This window comes from Melanaphis sacchari, unplaced genomic scaffold, assembly GCF_002803265.2.
Source record: "Melanaphis sacchari strain LSU unplaced genomic scaffold, SCAv2.0 Contig1_pilon_pilon, whole genome shotgun sequence".
Classification (NCBI taxonomy): domain Eukaryota; kingdom Metazoa; phylum Arthropoda; class Insecta; order Hemiptera; family Aphididae; genus Melanaphis; species Melanaphis sacchari.
Window position 1 is genome coordinate 2049074 of NW_020270976.1, and position 22594 is coordinate 2071667.

Below are 22594 nucleotides of genomic sequence, written 5' to 3' on the forward strand. Positions count from 1 at the left end.
ATCTTGTTATAAACGTAGATAATATTATGTTACGTTTATGCTTTATTGTCATGCATAAAATATACAAAAGAGTATAGTTTTGAATAAAAAATTATATTTTTATGAATAAACCGTGTTAAAAATATGTTTATATTATTAAACATTTCTATATTTTGTCTAGGAACCCCAATTAGCCGTCTACCCATCATGGCCAAACGCGTGTTGGATCTGTACACTCTATACAAGTTGGTTGTCCAGAGAGGTGGTATCGTTGCGGTCATCACCAAGAAATTGTGGCAAGAGATCATCCGAGGTCTGGGACTACCTCCTTCAATAACGAGTGCTGCGTTCACATTACGTACACAGTAAGTACACACTATTTATATTATAATATTATTTAAATATTTATTATTGTCCCCGTTTAATTGTGAACAACAATAATAAAAAAAAAAAAAAAAAAACACGTAGGTACAAAACGATAAATTTATATAACATATTATACTTGACGTATAACTGTTCAAGCGGGTAAAGTATAAATATAGTACCCGAATATTTAAAATAACTAATATTGTATAATCGAACCATATCGTTACTTTCTGAACATTTTGAATTTAAGTAGTACGTTTATGATTTTAATGACTTAAAATCCTTAAATCTTGATATTATATTATAAGTACTATTGAATATAATATAATATAAGCATCATATGAAATATATATGTAGATATGAACACGAAAAACGTTATTGTCCTTGGAAAACGTCTTACGAGAACTTCGATTGATTACATTCGGTGACACCACTGACAGGTAATAGGTATTTCCAGATAATCCCGAGACAGTTTTCAACTTGCCAGCAGTTATATCATTTTGCCCATTACCCACAAATAACATAAATAATACGTCATGTGGGTGGTCCCGAATATATCTGTAGAAAAATAATATTTTTTTTTAAAAACGCTCACAGATACGTTAAATATTTGTACGCGTACGAGTCACGAATGAACCAGTTCAGTACGTTGGACGAGCTGAACATGGCCATAGCGGGCAACCGGCGCGAGGGCCGGCGGAACAAGTCGCTCATGTACTCGGACATGCCGCCGCCACCGCCCGGCCACATGCACCACCATCACCACGGTGGCGGCGGCGGCGGCCATCACCAGCAAGTGCACGGTGGTGGCCACCCGCATCCAATGATGGGCGGGGGCGCTCCGTCGCAGCAGCCGTCGCCGCAGCAGCAACAGCAACAGCACCAGCAGCAGCAGCAGCACCAGCCGCCGTCGTCGCATCACCATCACCACCACTACAATAACGTGTTGGCCGCCGAGGACCGTTTCCGGCACCTGGCCGCCGCCATCATCGACAACCACCATCACGCGGCCGCCGCTGCAGCAGCCGCCGCCGCGGCCGGCGTCAGCGTCGACCACCCCAGGCTGCGGATGCAGTCGTGCAGCCCGCCGCAGCATCAGCAACAGTTGCAACTGCAACCGGAATGCAAGGCGTCCGCGGTCGCGTTGCACCAGACTACGCCCCGGTCGCCGGCCACCGCCGGATTGCCGCCGCCGCCACCCATGCCGCCGTCGTCTCTGTTCAACGGCCACCAGCCGCCGTCGTTCCAACACCTCCACCAACAGCAGCAGCAGCACCAGCAGCAGCAGCAGCAGCAGCAGCAACAACAACAACAACAGTCCAACGCCGCCCAGTCCAACAACGAGCAGACCAACAAACAGAGAGGTTAGTAGCGTACTGTAGGTATATAAATGTTGTCATGTCCCCCCGGTTCCAGTTTGGTTTGGTCCGGTTGCAGTTTTTGGTATAGTGGTCTGCAGGTTCTTCTCGAGGAGAGAAAACCGTGAACGCGGTTTTCGGTCGACGAGGTTTACTCTTATCGGTTTGCTTAATGTGCAATAATTTTAAATTTTTAACGTAATGATAAAACGTCTTGTTGTTTTTACGGTTTGCGATCGACTGCCTGCAAAAAATATTCTAGCGACGAATGTCGCGCATACAACGAAATTATACTTACATGCTAGGTATAGGTACATTCTCAAAACTATAAATGAGATGCGTTCTTGACAATACACTGATGTATGATGTCAAACGAATGATGAGTTATGATATTATGTTATTGCACGAACCCGACGGCAGAAGATCGCTTTAAAAAAATCAAGCGTCTTTTATTGGTAAATCAAATATTTTTTTACGCTATAATTTGATCGTCTCGTCGCGATTATATATATATATATTTTTTTTTTTTTACCTCTAATGGCGTTCAACTAATTTATGTTTATTTAAAAAGTTAGACGTTTGATTATATTTTTAAACGAGGAAATCGATTTGTGTACTCGTTCATTCGATAAGTAACGGTGTTACAGGTACAAGAATGTACTTATGTGTACAATAACTGTACAATACACGACGTTTTGTCTTGATATTCTAGGTTAGATAAAAAAAAAAATTAAAAAAACAAAAAATACCTTTATTATACCCAATATTTTAATTTTAGTGATTAATTAATGCAATAAAATAAGTGGATTCAATATTATAGATTTCTCACGGGCTCTTTATCTTTAGATAATGTTGTGTAGTACATAACATTCAAACAGCAAAATTCTTTTGTCGGTAACAAATAATTATTACTCGCCGCATGTTTTGTCAATAGGTAAACACAGTTGGTAATGACTAATAAAAGAAAAAAAATATGTTTTTTGTTTTTTTTTTTTTTTTGTTTAGACACTTAGATTTCACTTTATTGGTAGGTGCATTTTAGGTATCTATATAATATAATTGTTATCTCTGAGTTATATATGCTATAAATTTCTTAGTCATTATTGAGTGGTTCCTGTGAACATACTATTTTTTTTTTTTTTTTTTTATAAACACACCGCGTTTATAATTAACGACTGTTTATTGTATAATCGAATTTCGACGTGAATACCATAAACTATTTATATCACACAGATTTGTATTGTGACATATCAAATTGAACAATATACGTTGCCTTTACGTAATAGGATGTATAAAATATTATATTTTCTACATAATCCGAACAGTTTTGTACTGCCTTGTATTATATATATATACAATATGTTTGTATATATAATTAACTATTTATCGCCAATAAAAATAGTATAGAAATATTATACTGCACGTGGTGTGGTCTTCTCATTACATTTAGTTACATTTCATTATACACTTGATAATGATATATTTTAATAGGAATATTACATTATGGTATTTTATTCAATTCGTCATTTGATAACGTAAATATTGTCAGTGGCTGCATTATGACGATCAAAATGTTTAATGTTCACTGTTAAATCAGATAAATATACTACCGATATTAAATATCTGTAACTGCTGGGCGCAGCCCGGGATTTTCGTCTATAAAAAAAAAGTCTGGTATGAATTTATTTTTCAAGACAATATGCAGTTACTATTCAAATATATACTATAAATCGTATGAAATAATTAAGTTGTACGTAATTTAGAGTAAATTCGCGTGAATATTGATAGCTGAGAATGCTGAGATATTCCGTCAACGACTCATTTCTGGCATTACACAATGTGTACCTACTTTGAAAACTAGACAGTCATACGCCAATACTATTGGACCAAGATTGAAAGATAATACAATACAAATTTACTTACCTAATATGATCGAACATGACGTATCGCATCGGTATTATAGGTAAAAATTTCAAATTTTTTTAGAAAGGACTGAAGTCTTAAAAAAATGTTTAATATAAAACAATAGCCGCGGAATAAGTAATTAATGTTATACATTTTCTCAAATCCTTTCATAATCGTTTAAATATAAAAAATTAATATTTTATCTCACTATATTAGTTTTTATTTAAATACAATATGAAATATTGTATAGAAAACACAATAATTCACAATTATCATAATTTATCTCCAGACATACAGAACGTATTGTTCAGCAATTATAACTTTATATCTACCACCTATCAGACATATCTCAACACTAAAACAAGATTTCAAACAATTGTTTATATTTAAATAATAATTATTGGTTTTTTTTCTAAATTCCATACAGTGATGATAAATAAAGTATAAATATATATACGTTATGAGAAACTTGACAGAGATTTATGGGTATTTATATACATGCGGAGTAGAACGGACGCGTTGATAATATTTTTTCAATGTAAACCAGTGAGACGTACTGACGTTTGTTATTTTCTTTATTTTTTTTTTTTCGTCTATATTGTTATAATTTACACTTACAGTCTCACGACAGCCAGACGTGTGTTAAGGTAAACGAATCGTATAAATACGAAAAACAAAATAAACCTTTATACCAATCTCGCGGAAAAGATTTCGTGAAAATGCTCTGTCACAACGCGGGAAATCGCATATTATATTTTGCTGGCCATCGTCGTCACCGTTGTTGTTTGACAGCCGACAAGATTTCTGATGAGGTGTGTAACTTTATCGTGGAAAACTACAGGGAGATGATAATGACTTAATAACATTAAAGCTATAATAAAACAGTTTCTAATAACGGCTTCTGTTAAATTCTGTGTTTTCGTTGTTTGCATATAAATTATAATTATACACTTTTGTTAGTAATACTGTAATAGTATATATAATATGTTCATAATATATTCTATACAACGTTATAGCTAAAAAATTTTAGACTTTGTGGTTTTAAAAAAAATCGTGAAGATTATTTGGTACGTATATTTTACACAAAATAAATATTTTTTTTATAAATATTAGGTTTGATAAAATGGAAAATTCATCGTTCGTTATAGCTATTAAAACACCACGATTAAACAACATAAATCTGAGAAACATAGATAACAGTTAATTCTTAATTACACGGTTCAGTTAGTTAAATCTTTCATGTTTATGAAATCAACGACATACGTATCATTTATATTGATATTAGAAAATAAATTTATAAAAAACGATAAATCACTTGTCATCTACTAAATATTGTATATTTTTTTGTCGAATAGTTATTATTATTTTTTTTATGTTTGTAAGTTTGTTTTAATACTTAAATATATATGTAGGTCTTTCCGGTAGAATAAAAATAATAGATAACTATAGCTTATAACAAAAATTAAAAATAATATCTATACCAACCTAACTGCATATTAATATATATAAAACGCAGTACGAGTTTACCATTAGATTAAATGTTTTAAACAATGTAAAAAACCTCAATTTTTGCAACCACGCCAACGAATTATGGATGATAAGCGTGATCTTTAATATGTCACTTGGACATTTTTCAAGTCAGAAACTGTTCGATTAGCCTGAGTGCATTTCGAATGTACCGAAATCGCCTTACTAAGATTAAGTTGTATTATGTTTTAATAACCGTTGATCTTTTTATTTCCATACGCTTTTATAAATTATTTGGCTCAGTCACAAATGCTTTCGTGTCGGGACATTTCATGATACACACCTAATTCGTAAGCTATTTTACAAAATATATATTATAGTTACGCAGCACACGAGCAAAAACACATATTGCACCTATTAATGACCGCCTTTTTAAAATTTCGATATTTCAACCTCACTAATATGTTCGATTATTACCATCGTACTACCGCGCGTGATTAAAATCGTCAGAATGCAAAGACAAACATAACACCTATACCTATATTATATTACACACGCGATATAATCTGATCAGACAAAACATCTTAAATTTTCACGAGTTCGGTGGTATGCAATGTATATATGCGAAGTCGGTTGTCTGTTATTTTATACGTTAATATATTATTTTCGCTGTGGTATACTGCGCGTTTACGGTGCGAACCGTTTTCGGAACATTACCACGAGCGTTGTACGTATTATTATATTATGATATTATTATACTCGTATTATTGTACGCGCGTACACGTGTCGGCGACGAAACGCAACGACTACGTTGCAGGAGTAGACTGAAAAAAAAAAAAATCATGTATTTATAATATAAACGTGGGTACCTATGTAATATTTTGAAGAAACGAAAAAAGAATATCGCGCGATGCGTTCTAGTTTCTGCTCATTCATCAGACGTCTTCATTAGTTACGGTCGCGGCGTCGATCAAAAACGCGTTAAAGGTAAAGCCCGTTGGAATCGTATCAAGACGGATCCGAGTTTGAGCTGCTGGCCGGTTAATTATTACACACGCGTGGTGTATACGGACGGAACACATTTCCCGTTGTCACCCGTTAATAACGCGCCCGCCGGTAAAGTCTCATTCGAGTATATATTATTATTACTATTACTATTACTATTATTATTATTATTATTATTATTATTATTATTATTATTATTGTTGTCTGCACGACGAATGTGCGTATTTATAACTATTCATGTCGTGTCTCCGGTAAATCGTGTACGCCATCGTCTCTTCGGGACGTGAGACGAGGTCAACAGTCATCGTTTCACGTTTTATTTTTCAACGGGATTCAAATTATCAAACTTACCAACTTACCATATGTATATATTATACGTGTTGTACAGGACAAACTTCCCCCGGGGTGCTCTTTCTCGTTTTTTCATTTAATAATCGATTTATTATTGTTTTTCGATATTTTAAAATAATCATAACATGATATAGATATATACTAATTAAATACCATATTATATTTTTAAATTTTTGAGATTTTGTGTTTCAATAAAATTAAGAAGTACGTGTGCGGATAAAAACATATATTTTTCAAAAATGAAAACTCTAATTTTTACTGCCATCTATTATTTAGTGAATATTTTCTTAAAAATTTCGATGTACCTAATTTCTTTATCCTAATTTCTTGTCTCATGTATATATAGTCTTATCAAAAGAATTGTGGCTATGTGACTATGTTAGTTACTAGATGGGATATCGATTTAATTTTAACATTTTAATTATCTGTCATTAGAAGTTCATATTTTGTTTTAGTGCGTAAAATCATTGAAACTTGTTTAAAATATGATATTAAAACATATTTTAAACGATGAGTACCTAGTTAGTTTCAATCAGGTACATTAATATTAGAAATATAATAAAAATAAGTTATGTTAAATTAATAAATGATGCTTTAGTTTTATTCTATTTTCATCATGCTCTTTTGTGTTCAATTTAAGAATTAATTATCAAATAATACAAAACAATTTTAAGTTTTATAAGTTTTTTCAATAATAATAAATAAAAAAAAAACACATTGAGAACAGAAATTACATAGACGGTTGCACGTCCAATACTGTATTATCTGCATACGAGTATAAAGATATATTATTATAAGTCATATTTATTTAAATATATTTTAATCTAAAATCGGTGTACACTTTTACTCAGTACAATAAAAACGTTCGATACTATGCTATAGGCCGTCAGTCACGTCCGTTTGTTATTTGCATTTACATGAAGATATCTAAATGACGTTTAATATTGCTCTGCGATAATATGTCACCGAGTGCATTAATCGTTAACGTACATGTCCGATTATTCGGGCCGTTGAAAGAGCCTTCGTTATCATTATTAGCGTACTAATTTATGGTGTCGCGGAAAAATGTCGTGGTATAAATATCGCTGCAAAAACGTCGCAATGAAAAAATGTCACCAAAAATAAAATGAATGTCGCAAGTAGTAATGTGTATATCGTGGTAGTCGCACCGATCGGTGATATCCGATTGAGCACTATAAAAAAATAAAAATATTTTGTACAGTGTTGTCAGATTTTCACTAGTTACCTCCTACGTACCTATGCTGTGAAGATTACTAGTGGGTAACTATATCATATCATATTAGTCGATATCGATCGATGAGTTCCTACGGAAGTCAAAAATAACTGTGATAGAAACCAGAACTGTTGTTAAAAATGATTTTTGGATCGGCTTTTCTTCCGAGTCATGAATAGTATCTGATGCATTTATCGAACTTATCAGTGTATGTCCAGATGAAACTGCTTGCACAGAATATATTATAAATTAAATTATAATATGTTAATATTTTTAAAATACATTTTTGACATATAGCGATATTTTTGTGTTCATGACGTTTTTACCGCGACATTCTATAGCGACATAATTACCGCGAAAATTTGACGTGGTTTCCTAATTCATACACGTCAGTTATCATACCGTATAAAAGGTATGTGCATACACAGCGCCGTAGCTGTTGTAGTTGTTCGATAGGCCGAGCCCGATAAAAGTTTTACAGCTGTGGATTTAGCGTTTTACAATATCACATAATAATTATTATATTGATGCACCGCCACGGTTAATCGAAATACTGCGTACCCATTCATCATAATTTATAGCATTATTTTATGTATTTTACGCAACAATTCATCATTTTGAAGGTGGTAATAATTAACAGTATGTAGGTAGTACTTTATGAAGCGCTTATTAATTACTTTGGTACCTTACTAATAATATTAATAATAATAGCATTGCTATTGTATCAGGTACTATAAATATTTACCGTTTTTTTGTCTTCGTATTACGGCTGTGAAATTTACATCGATGTGTTAATCAATCGATGTGTACGCAACATTGCGTGCGTACGAGTTATTACTAATAACACTGCACGTACCTAGGTATATTACCATAAGTGATTGCGATTTAACGAATAAGGAAAAAATAAATATTTGTTTTTTTTTTTTTTTTTTTTGCTAATCAAATAATATGATAATGGCAAAAAATAAAACTACAGTATTCAACTCTCAGTATCTACTTGTGCGTACACATATTATCATTTTGCGTTTTAATTAATAACAATGTCGAGTTGGTGAAAAAAAAAAATCACGATACAAAAAAATAGGAATTTCAAAACGTATAATAATTATTCCATTATTCCGGAACGATTAAATTTGCTTATTATTATTATATCGATTCGTCGTATAACTCATAATCTATAGCGTATACAGATTATACATATAGATTCTTTTCTAATGTTCCGTCTGTGAATTGTCTCCTCTCTTCATGTCATTCATGTCATTGTACTCAATTTTTCCCATCTACGTCATTTAGTGTTTATGTAAAGCAGATTGTAAATACAATTTAATAATAATAAAAAAATGTGTATACATACGTAGATTCTGTATAATTGTATTATTCTTTTAACATAATACTTCAGTGATATTGTGACGCTTAACATCCATCGATTGAAGGACACGGATCGCGATGTCCTCCGATAACACAACTCGCGTAGTGTCACTATTCATCTGACGACAGCGTGTGATTATTATATATTAAAATATACTTAGTTACTTGATGATAAAATATAATATATGACAAAATAATAATAACAGCTTTTGACATTCGAACGATGCATTTTAAAATTATAAAACTAGAACTTTCGACTAAACGATCATATAACACGAACAGATTTTTGCGCCGATGACACTGCAGTCACAATCCTCTCAAATTAAACCCTGTGCGATTTCATCCAAAGTGTACAGTCCTGTAATAGTATACAGTATACATCCCGTGTCATTTCGCGAATTAGAATTATTTGCAGCATTGACGACGTACCATGTACCCATGTGTTTAAAATAGTAATAGTTATACTACCATCAATCATTTATTAATACGATTCATATAGGTATATATATATATGTGTGTGTGTGTGTGTGTGTGTGTGTGTGTGGGAGTAGTAAAACACATGTGTGTCAAGATAAATATCGTTTTTAGGAACACGTTATAATTTAATATTATATAATAAACCTATACCGACACATGTGGGTAATTTTAATACATTTTAGGCGCTCTATTCGAATATATTATTTGAGATATTGTATAATACGGTTTTATACGAACAGGAACAGTCACGCGCCTTTCAGGATTTGTGTCTAACCGTTTCGCCATCGACCTTCTGTGTATAGGTCAGTGTTATGAGTGTTATGAGTTATGACTAATTATACTTATTTAATTTACTACACTGTATACCGGGACGTCGGGTTCTAGATCCATTTAAACGAGAGAACGATATGAATTATTTCACGAACATGAGTATAATATTTTATTTTTTGCTCAAAAATTGTGTTTGAATAATCTATCGCGATGCCGATGTGTAGATAACAACAAATCGATAATTAATACGCGGCGACGATGTAAATACTAATTATCGACAGCTTTAAGATTAGGTACGATCATTATACGTTCGTTCCCAAATCGACATCACAATAATAGTAATTTAATACAAAGATATTATTGTAAATATGTTTTCAAAATATTAACAATCACGCTCCTAGTAATAATCAAGTGTATACCGTCTTTATCGCAATAAAATTTGATATTTTTTTTTCTGATCTCTTGAATTTTTACGTTTTTCAGAGCTCCTCAACATGCTCATGTGGATGGACATTGTCAGAGCGAATCAAACCGCAATGCCGAGACTACCCATTTCAAGTAAGTGAAATTTTATAAAAAACAAAATATGTTCGAAGTCGACTCCACGACGAATATTTATTGTTATACGGCCTGCGATCTGTTGTCGAAATGGTGCACTCACGACTTGGCCAACGCATTCGGTAGTCGGTAGAGAGAGAGAGTATGTTGTATTGTAACACAAATTAGTCGTCGCGGCAAAAAGGGGTTTAAAATAGGCAACCAACCTATAAGTTTTTTTTATATAGAAGAACAGACGTGTAACTAATAATCATTAAAATTATATTATTTAAACACATTTAAAATAAAATTTTTTTAAATGATCTAGTATTTCTACAATCAGCTATGTATGATTAAGATAATTTAAGTGATAAGTGTTATGTCCGAGTTTAAAATGTTCAGTTAATATTTCTTACTAAATAACCAACGTTTACATATTATTATAAAGAATTATTTAAATTGATTTAGACCATTGAAAAATTGATAACGTTTTTATTTATCAAGTACAGAGTTCTATTAATTAACTATATTCATGCTAAATTTTCTGTGATTATCCTTTAATATGAACATATCTGCTCTCTGTATGGTCTTCTAAGTCGCACACATAATTTCGATTTTACACTGCACGTCCTAATAAAAAATGATACATAATTTTTATTTTATCTATGTTCGTTTGTTTATCGTTTATAAAAATTCAACCGTTGATGACGAGTCATATTCATGATTGTCATTAGTCAATATTATTGCCTGTGGCTCACATTGACTGTTTCGAAACATAAATGGCGATCATTAATGAAATAATGACTATAATATATACATGTAAATAATTTTAATTCATTAAAACCATTATTGGTTTTGTTTTGTTATACCTACGTTAAACGAACGGTCTGCTTAATTTATTACTTTCAATTAAGGTGGTTATAAACTAAATATTCAAACCTGTCGAACTTGAGTACAAAAGTACATGCGATCATTTGTTTTTTAAAAAAATTGGTGCTAAAAACAGAACAAGTTTACATAATTTTCATCTCAAAAATCAAAATTTATTGACGGTATTTACACAGTTATGTAATATCAAAATTCTTGTGATTTAGTGTTTAGTGTGATGAATTAAACGGTTGTCGTGGTGACGTGACCCATTATTTGTGTTTATAGCTTACTACTAATCGATCACTCAATACTGTGGATAAAAATCTAATTTAAACTAATGTAGTCATGGCTTGGGAATATCTAGACACTATTCGAAGTACGGAGCGACGACAATGTCTTCTATTTGAGATGGGTCGATCTCAAAATATGTCGAACCAAAGTTATTTGATTTAGTGCACGTCGAGCTAAAGTTTGAAAACATGTATACGTATATACGCGCGTACAAACGTTATACAACAATATGCCTTGTTAAACGTATTTCTCACGCACGAAACTGTCATTGGTATTTATTTACTACGGTAAATAATATAATATATTATTCACTATACTAAATAATATAATAATATATAATATAGCAAATATATTTCGATTTGAATTTTGAAACTTAGTGCTGACAACACGACGTATCTGCCTTGCAATATAGGTACACCCTTTTACAGTGTACAACGTGCATACATATTAAATGGATAACTAACTATTCCGTCTTTCACCTGTAAATTACTTCGAATACTTCAGACGCAATGATCATCTTCTAAGTTAAAAATGCATAATAGTAGTTAAGTTTATAACCAGTACACATCAATGCGGTAGGCTAGCGATTCTCAACCTTCTAACGTCCGAGTACCATCTACACATCTTGAAAATGTTTACGTGCCACTTAATTTAGAAAACTATATTTTTATTTTGCTTTTAAAAAAATGTATAGAATATTAACATTTATTGAAAAAAAGTAAAGTTAAGTATGTTCAATTCGTTAAAACATAAATCGACCAAGCATCACAAGATTATAGAGATTATCGTTTATCTAAATTTCTATCTTTAATACGATTAAAACCGGCCATTTGGTTTAATTAATTAAATAAACGAAATAATATTTCATGATAAATAATTATTTTTCCTTCACGTACCACCTTTGAGCTTTGTGCGTACCTCTAGTCGTACGCGTGCCATAGGTCAAGAAACGCTGCGGTAGGTCGTTATGAATATTTTTTATGATTGTTCGGAAAAACTTGGTTGACATGATACGCTTAGAACATCATGGAATAACTCTATACTATAATCAGTGGCGGCTCGTGTATATGTACACAAGTGTACGTGCACTACTTACTCAAACTCAAGAAAAATTGAAAACATAAATCTTAATCATACAACTAAATACATGTAATGTTATTAAGATTATTTTTCGAAATATAAAAATATAAATTCAGAATATCACGAAAATAATATAATATTTAGATTGGGTTATTTCAACGGCCAAACAACCCAGCCGAACGATTATCCGCGGCAACGGTATCGGTATGTATTATAGTGGTGCAGTTGTGCAGTGTGCAAAAAATCGCTATGCACATTTTTTTGTACTGCGTAAAAATTAAAACAAGTCGATACTCGATACACGCAATCCGCGTTACAATGGAATTGATGTGCTCGTAATCAATTAAATTGTTTTCAGTGAATTATTTTCGACGTCGCCGCGTCGGCATCGGAATTACAGTTTATTTTTACTCTCGTCCGTTTATTATATCCCGATTATTATCAACTGATAATGTTTGTCGATCATTATTTATTATTGGAAATTCAAAACAACAATCGTGTTTCTGTTTTTTATCGACGAACAACATTAACGTACATTATTATTCGTGTATTTGTTTTAAATTTTTAAAATGAATTCAGTACCTACCTACCTGTCTTACCTACTCCAAATACTGCAACTCAATTTTTCAACAATCTCGTCGGAGAAAAAGATGGAAATAAAAAATAAAAATAGGCCTACTCCAGACTTAAACATGAACAAAATAAATGGCAATTGGTAAAGAACTAAAATTTGTAAACAATAATTATTTAATACAGTTTATAATATACATATAGGTCATATTGGTTATATTTTTTTTGGACGTGCACTGACTAATGACTATAATACTATGTACGCAGTGCACTCTAAGCACACACGCGGATTACAGATCAGTACCTAAATATAAATATAATATTAAATCGCGTACAGAATGTTGTAATAATTATTCGGCGGACCGCCTAACGGTATACCGCCACGGTGTGGTTTACTTAGGTTCTTTCATAATTTGAACATGCAGATGCTGAAGTTTTATTTTAGATTTTTGTTCCTATAACCTTTAACATATTATATTGATTTAATATACTTGTATACTTTAAATACTTTGGATATTTTATTTTAATAGTAATATATACAATAATTTTTAAATTTTCTTAAAATGTCGGGAGAGGGGGGGAGCTACAGCCCCCTTAGCCCTCCCCTTGGCTACGCCACTGCATCTCGCGGTTATCGCAATGACGCGAAATCAAAGAAATCAATGGAAAAACGACGAACTGAAATCGCAATCATTTCCGTCTCGCGCGCCGCACCCAACACGCACGACGTCGCGACGGTACCCACATACGTCATAATACTTTTTTTTAGGTTATGAATGTTATCGCGGCCTTGGGGGGGCACGACTCCGTCTACTGGTGGCGTACCACTTTCAAACCCCTCCCCCCCTCGAAATTTTTCCACGACAAAGCATAGAAAAAAAAAAAAGTCATTCAAAATAATACATTTTAGCCCATTTGTTCAAACCTCTCCCTCTCCCTCCTCCACTCCGAAATTTTTTCCTGCGTACGCTACTGCCGTCCACCGTTGAGGTGTTGACTAATCGTTGGCCTCGCGCCGTTTGTGGTTTTCGCAGGTTTGCCATCCAGTCCGTCGGCTGCTGCGGCGGCGGCGGCGGCGGCGGCCGCTTACACGGCGGCCGCGGCGCTGAACCTCGCTCCCGCGTACAACAAGGGACAGCAGATGGCCGTGGTCGTCGTGCCGGAACAGAGCGAGGCGCTGAACTTGGGCAAGAAGAGGACGTCGAACAACAACAACAGCGAGGACGAAGACGCGGACGGCGACCGGCCGGACGGGCGTGACGGCCGGCGCGAGTCGGTGTCGTCGGCGGCCAAGCGCATCAAGACGGAACGGTCGTCGCCGCCCGTCAGCGGTTGTTCCAGCGACGACGAGAAGCCGTCCGCTGCGGCCAAGGCGACGGCGACCAGCGACGGCAGCCCGTCGTCGCCGCAACCGTCGCCGGCCGCCGAGGACGTCGCGTACCGACCCGACACGAGACGCGGCTCGTCGCCCGTCGACGAGGACGTGGTCGAAATGGATATCAACACGTCGCTTTCGGCTGGTGAGTGTGACGTCTATACAAAAATAATACAGTGAAATACCTGACGCGGCGTTGTTTATTATATTTTGATATTCTCGTCTCGTTTCGGGTCGGGATCGGTAAATTGAGTCCCGGAAAAAAGTATATTAATTAAAATGCATGTGGTTTTTATAATATTATGTTCTCAATAAATAATATATGGTATAAATGATGAAAAAATTGTGTCCCGGGAAAAAATGTCAATACGCTAAGTAATATAGTGCGTCAAATTTTACAATATATAGGACCCAACTTATCTACTACCACCATTTTATACCCGGGACTCAACTTACAGCTTTCAAAACGAACCCAAATTATCGCGGACTCAATTCACCTAGCTCCTTTCGGGTCGTCCCGAAACGACGTATCCGGCACGGGCGCCGACTTCACGGGTGGAGGGGAAGGGAAGCAATCGTCCCCGTACTTTGGTTTCAAGAGGGGCACCGCTCCCCCCTCGCACACACTTAAATCGTTACGAAGGTAATGACGTAAAAATAGTACCTATTTTCCTTTTGAGTATAAAAACTATTTGATCGTTATTACCTATGGCATTTTTGTAGCCAATGAGCTTTGACGCGGATAAATGCTCATCAAAACAACTCATATCGTCCAAATGTGACTAGAGATAAAAACCATCGCCGTCACGCATTTTTGAGTGTATAGATATGATTAAATAATAATTATAAACCTATACGACTAATAAATATTAAATTATTGATGATGGTTTTCCCTGGCTCTCCGTTATCGCCCCGCCGATCTATATCTGGCAACGACTGTAGTACATGCTCGATCAATGATCATATTTTCATTGGATAGAATCGGAATAATATCGTTTCACGGTAAGTTTTTTATTTGTCCCCGTGCTAAAATCTAAAAGTCGGCGCCCAGCATAATTCTGCTCGAAACGTGCTCAGTTCGATACCTAAAAAGCATATAATTGTGACGACAGTCACAATGAGAAATGATTACGATGTTTGATGCGGAGATAAAACGCCAATGACGGATTATTGTTTGCGAATTGAATACAATACATTATTATCATGGCTCGAGAGTGGAGGTTTCAGATTTATAACAGAGAGAAGATAAGATACGGAGAGCGTTCGAGATTTTCGAATCTCAGGCGCAGAGTGAATAACTAATTATCCGACTTGTCGACTTGAAAATCAACAATTTGCGCTGCAGGATATTTCTTCGTGTTGTTGAATGAAAAAAAAAAATAAATAATCTCACGTAATGTAAAACATAAACTATAACTATACAATTATTATTGACAATCATATCATTTTACCATTGTCGATGTATATTATAATGTATGGATATATATATATCCGAATTTTCCGAAGAGCTTTTATCGCTATAACATCGACGAGGCCAAATTTCTTGCTAAACGTAATAAATTCCCTACCGGCCTACGAAATATATATGTTACGTACACTGCACACACTGCAGGGCGCGCCGCGTCTTTTGCCAATAACTCGCACGTCATACGAAAACTTTGTGAAGCGCAGTGACTCACTGTGTGTATATCACACTCCTTTGCTAGTTACGTGTGTGCATTACTCGTGTAAATTAGTTCCGCCTCGGTAATTTCATCCGTATTGATTCAAACAACGATGATATCCTACACACAAATATGATATTATAGCCTATACGCATTAATACGCCACATAATGGAACCACTAACATACCATTTCGATGTACGTGTATAGTGTCTCTATAACTTTCCAAGTTTGAACTGAGTTGATTGATATGTAGAGTTTGACGTACGTTTAGTGTGCACTTCCGGTATTTTAGTCCCCCGAGGTTGGAGAACGCGCTCGGGCAGCTTACGTTGGCTGTTGGTAAACATAGTACAATATACCTAACCGTCGTCATTCATCAGCAAATGAGCTGCCATGTACAAACTAAACTTTTAAAAATGTAAACTGGCTTCTAACTTTACTTTTTCATATGTTTTTATTGATTTTAAACTCGAATACACTTTTTTTTTTTTAAATTTGCAATTTTGTTTAGTTCATTTATTTTTCCTTAAAATAAAAATACCTCATTCGAAACAAAATCCATGTATTTACGTATAAATTACTATTATCACCCGTGGAGGTCTCAGATTAGAAGTTATTTCTCACTCCATTGCAGTTTTCTTTTTATCATATCATAACATTATCACTGTGATATTAGAGTTATTATTTCGTATTAACTTTTTTGAAATTTTTTTTTTCTAATATTCTCTATGACCGTGAAATCCCAAATTTAGTTTTGAAATTCCCAAGAGACAATCTTTCAATCTTTTTCCCAAAAAATTATGTAGAATTAAAAATACGTAAAAACGGTTAGTAATAAATGTATAATATTTATTCAGTATAAAAATGTAAAAACAGTTGTTAATTAAACATGTGATTAAAATATGTCATATGGCATCCTTAAATTAATTATAGTATAATGTGCGTTTTTTCACAATCTGTTTGCAACGCGTTTGTTACGATGCGTTGAAATCGAGTGTGGCTTACCGGATCGTGATTTGCCGGCCATAACATACGTTTATTCCGTTTTTATCTATACGTCTGTGTAATATAAAGGGATAACCACCGTCGTTAAAAACAACAATATTATGTTTATATGTAGAAATCCGTTTTTGGTATACGTTTTCAACCCTCAATATTGCGTTGGAACTCGGTCAATGAAATAACGAACGTTGCGCACCGCAGTGTAGTTACCTATATTTGTGGCAATAAGTTTTGCAAATTTGTTAACTAATGAATCAGTTTTCATTGTTTACCAATGGAAAATAATTCGTTTAAAAATCCAGATTTATAATAATATATTATTATAATAACACAATGTCTCCTTAAATATCCGTGATTGCATGAGCTATACAGACTAACTTGTGATCAATTATTAAGATCCAATTTCAGTATTAATAATTAAGCAGATCTCTATGCCAAGACCGTTTTAATTTTCTCTGTTGATTGTTAAAAATTACACGTGAAGAGAATCACGTTAAAACGAATTGTTTCTTCATTAACGGAAGATCAAGGTTTTTTTAGTTACTATTTTAAAAGAAAATTTCAAACAAAAAAAGTGTGATTGTTTTAAGATTAAAATTTCAACTCTTGATATCATAAAAATTCTATTCTACGTTTAAACAAATAATGAATATAAATGATTTCAAATTCATAGTTTTCATGTTTCATTATATTTATAGTCAATAATTTTCATTATTTATTATATTCACGGGTAATCATTTTCATAGTTATTCATAATTTTTATAATTATTAATTCATTATAATAATATTCACAATCAGTATTTATAATTCTGTACTATGTTAAAAATAATAAAAAATATTATTATAAATATTGTTACGTTAAGTGTTTGTCTATATGACGGAACTATAGTTCCGTTATGTGTAGTTTAGGTATGCATTTCGTAAAATGTTGTCCAGCTAGCGGAATTGCGCGAAGTGGAAAAAAAGCGTTTCCGTTTCGTGAAGTGGATATAAACTTTATCCATATTACGAAACGTATAATTATTACGCGATATGGATGCGACATATATATACATATTAATATTATATTACATTATGTCATGCAACTTGTTATTGGTACTTAGAAAAGTTGATGCAAATACGAGTGTGGGCAGAGTTGTAGATATGTTGATGTGCGGTCAAAAGAAAATAAGTCAGACTTTTTGATTCCTTTTGCGAAAAGTACGGTCACGAGTTTTACTCTAAATAAATAGTATTATACACTGCTGCATAATAACGTCATTTTGTATTATAATGTTGGGTGTGCGTGATAAAAAATATTTTTTTCTTGCGGAGTAAGAAAACGTCTTAGACGCAGTATATAGTCTTACTTTTAAAGACATTTCAACGATAGTTGAACACATATAATCACTGTAGTTAATGCATCGTGAGAATTTCGTGAAATAACATATTATTATGATATGGCTACATTGTACAGAAGTATGAGCTGGAACATAATTTTCCATGTTTATATACTTTTTTTATACGAGTACGTTTAAACGTATCGCGTAATAATATTATTTTACATTGCACATATAACATTATATACATTATTATCATACAATTTATAATATTGTTTAACGTACATCGCACTCCATGACATCAAATTTTGTAAAAAAAAAAATTATATATATACAAGAAAATGAGTGTTTACCTTTAAAAGAACCTATTGTCAACTTTAATAACGATATTATAGATTTTTATTATTTAAACTTACATTTGTTGATTTTCTTAATAATTTAATTACTTTTTTTGTTCATTATTACGCAGGCTCGTCTGGTAACAACGGTTTGGCGATTTCTGTTACGCGAAGAACGAAAAATGGCGTGTACATGGGTCAACTCACCAAGAACAACGCATTGATCAACGGAGGCAAGTATATCTCTACATATAATAAATGTAATCAAAAGGTTAAATTCTTTAAGTCAATTTAACGATCTACTAACTAGCAGGCGTAAAAATATTTTAAATTCTTTGAACCAAGACAAGTTACACTGAGTAGAATTTTTTTTTGTCATTTTAATTGTCAGAAATGTCTACAATTGTATATTATATTCATGAATAAATGATCCGATAACGAATTGATTATAGGTAGGTTGTTTAAAAAATAATTTTCAGTTTTTACTATAAATAAATATAATATATATAACATTCAACAGTTTTTCACTTTAGTTTTGATACATCTTACGTGTAGTTTAACACAATAATAAACATAATATAGTGATTTAATGCGCTATTGTAATCGGTACAAACATCATCGAAATTGACTTTTAAGTGATTTAAGTCTTCCTTTCAATATATTTTAGATCAAATCGTTTCACACGTTATAACTGGTGTCAACAACGAATAATATATTGCAATATTTTGTATAATAGGTAACGTAGTACTCTGTTCAGATCAGTCCATCGACCTAGATTGTAAAACGTATTTCCAATATCCCTTTTTGCCAGTGTTCAACCCATCACAACTATAATGTAATGATATATCTAGTTGCTGTGACTGTGTATAATGCACACCACCATATAATTGTAGTGTTTAATACCGTGTTGACTCAAGCGAGAATGAGAGTAAATTCTTGGTATACTAGTTTCTAAGTACAATAATTGTTTTCGCCGTATTTAAAATCACGTTGAACAAACTTTATTATACTTATACTATATTACTATACATGTGGCGCTACCAAGATTTTTTTAAGGGGGGGGGGACTCTAAATATATAATTATCTTAAAGTAGCTAGCAAATTTAATTATTATTTTTATTGTTTGGCTATTGTAAAATTTAATTATAATTAAATGTAAAAAATAAAGGTATGTTCAATGTGTATACTGCTGTAATAACAATAAAATTACAGTATTTTAAAAAGATACTACACGGTTCAAGGGAGGGGGAGTCCGGGCCAAGGACCCCACCCTGGTTACGCTACTGTTACTTTAAAGTTGAATGTAAGATCTTGATATATATATATTATATGTATTATGTACCTACTGTATAGCATATATGTATAAGGTTTATGATAATTTAAAGAATATATCGATAGTTCTATATACTATCTTATTTGGTTTATATACGAGTATACTCGTAATTAATTAAAAACAAATTAATTATATTGCTATATTTCAGCACAATAAACATATGCCAACATTTAATTAAATATAAATAAATCATTTTTTCGCACCAAAGTTTATTTTATTGTGCTATTAAGTAATCCAACATATTATTTAAACTTCTTTAAAAGGTAACTAGGTAATTCATATCAGATAGGAAATTCAAATAGTAATAGTTCATTATTGTAGTCCTTCAGTTTACTTTCATAATTTTTAGTATTTACGTTCATTGCTTTTCTAGAGGTAAAGAAAAATATACCAAATATCTACCCACCTATCAATATTAACGCAAAAAAAAAAAATGGAAGAGGGAGTCTAACATAAATTTATATGATTAATGCATTATACAATAATACAACTAATTATATTTTAGATTAATATTGGCTAACTATATTGTTTATCATACATTTTAAAATTTACAACTAGGGATTCAATATCCAACGATTACTACCCATCCCTCTATTTAAAAAAAATAATACTAAAGGAAATTACCTCTTAAATTATTATTCACCACCCAATTGAACTTGACATTAGAAATAATCTAGATTTTGCTTGGATTTTTCAATATTTTAAAAAGTTTCATGAATTTCTTCTTTTTAAATAAAAAATGCTTTATACATAAATAATTTCTGTAAATCTCGTAAAAATATCATTAATTTAAACAAAGTTAATTATTTTAAAATCATAATATGTAGTCGTCTTCTTGTGTAATTGTAAATGTTTTATGTCTTTATGTGTATGATTTATTTTGTAGTAAACAGTTGATCAATTATATATTTTCATACTAAATTTTATTGAAATTTTAAAAACGTTATTGCTTTTATTTGAAATTTGATTGTTTTGGTTTTACTTAAAAAAAAAAAAAAAACTAGCAACTTTATTTATTTTTTCATGGATTGAGAGCTTTGAAAATTTTAGTACTATTTTGTCAGATCTGGTTTTATTGCTACATCTATTATAGGTACTAATGTTAATTGTAGTTGTTACTTACTATAACTGCTATTTTATTTATATGTGCGTCTATAATGTTTGCAGTACGCGTCTTTACGCAAACAAAAACAAATCGTCACAATATTGAAGTTAATATACAATATCCATTCAAGACCGAAACAATCGGCAAAAACCATAAAACAACGACTTTTGATTTAAATCTATACAACGGAGTTAATGGTTCCTGCGTCGCTTGATCTCTCAATTTTTCAACTTATTTGTTACTTATAATAGCATATACAACGACTTGAAACTTAATATTTAACAATTTGCTTAAATATCATAAAACACAAATAACTCGTCTTTCACAATTTTTCTAACCGTAGCCTATTACGCATAACACCTATTCAACTGGATTGAGTTATCTTAGTATAAATTTTCTTATTGTAGTCGTTATAAGAAATATTTATATAGTTATAATAATATATAAAATAATGCAATTGTACCATACACAATGGGAATTCAGTAGAAGAATTTCTCTCGACCATTTTTGCATTGAATTTATATAGATTAGGTTTTGAATAATATTAAAAGCAAAATCGTAAAACGATGATGTTATTGACGTTATATACCCCATAAAATGTATTGATGAAAAGTAGATTTTCGACACAAAGTAAAAATGACGATCAAAATATTAAACGTACCTACGCACTCAACTAATTTTTATATGATAAACTATTAAACACAAATATTTCTATAATTATTATTTTCTACAATAATTTTGAATATTTTTTTCTTCTTACTATCAAGGCGTTTTCCCGTTCACAAAAAATACGAATTTGTGAACATTTGTTTTAGAAAAATACTTTCACATAGTATGAACTATATTTTGCTTCTTACTTTTTTTAATCATACCATAAATTGAATATTTCTAAAAATAAACAATATAATTTTTTTTTTCTTAATGTAGTTGATCACGTGGTTTAATTTTTATTTTACTCTATTTAGTGTGTATGATTTCTTTCTTACTATTGTGTCATAAAACTTGATAGTTTACGTATTTTACGTCTGCCGCGCTAATTCTATTAATGACTGTTTTCAAGACAAATTATAATTTAGAGGTAAATCGTGATTATGGCGGTCGTTCGTCGCATATTATTAATATCATATTAATATTATTATTATTGTCATATCGCGTATACTCGGGTAAGGTTAACTGCGTAATAATATCTCAGTCAATAAAAAAAAAAAAGTTTTTCCGTATACTGTATACCACTGTTTGCAATAATAATATATATTAGTGCAGCAAGAGCGTATTAATACGATATAATGTCATTATATCATTAAGTACACTACAAGTATAGTATACGGG

The 22594-nt window shown here is 32.4% G+C and overlaps 1 protein-coding gene across 2 annotated transcripts in view; it reads left to right on the forward strand.

The window, feature by feature from the left end:
• The window catches only part of LOC112593226 (AT-rich interactive domain-containing protein 3A-like), an 86718-nt gene that overhangs the window by 62751 nt on the left and 1373 nt on the right, over positions 1-22594 (forward strand). For both annotated transcript variants that reach the window (XM_025337579.1, XM_025337580.1), the window contains 5 exons: positions 161-344; positions 943-1709; positions 10264-10338; positions 14163-14648; positions 18959-19060. In XM_025337579.1, the coding sequence (XP_025193364.1) occupies positions 161-344; positions 943-1709; positions 10264-10338; positions 14163-14648; positions 18959-19060 (1614 nt within the window). The remainder of the gene's footprint in view (positions 1-160; positions 345-942; positions 1710-10263; positions 10339-14162; positions 14649-18958; positions 19061-22594) is intronic.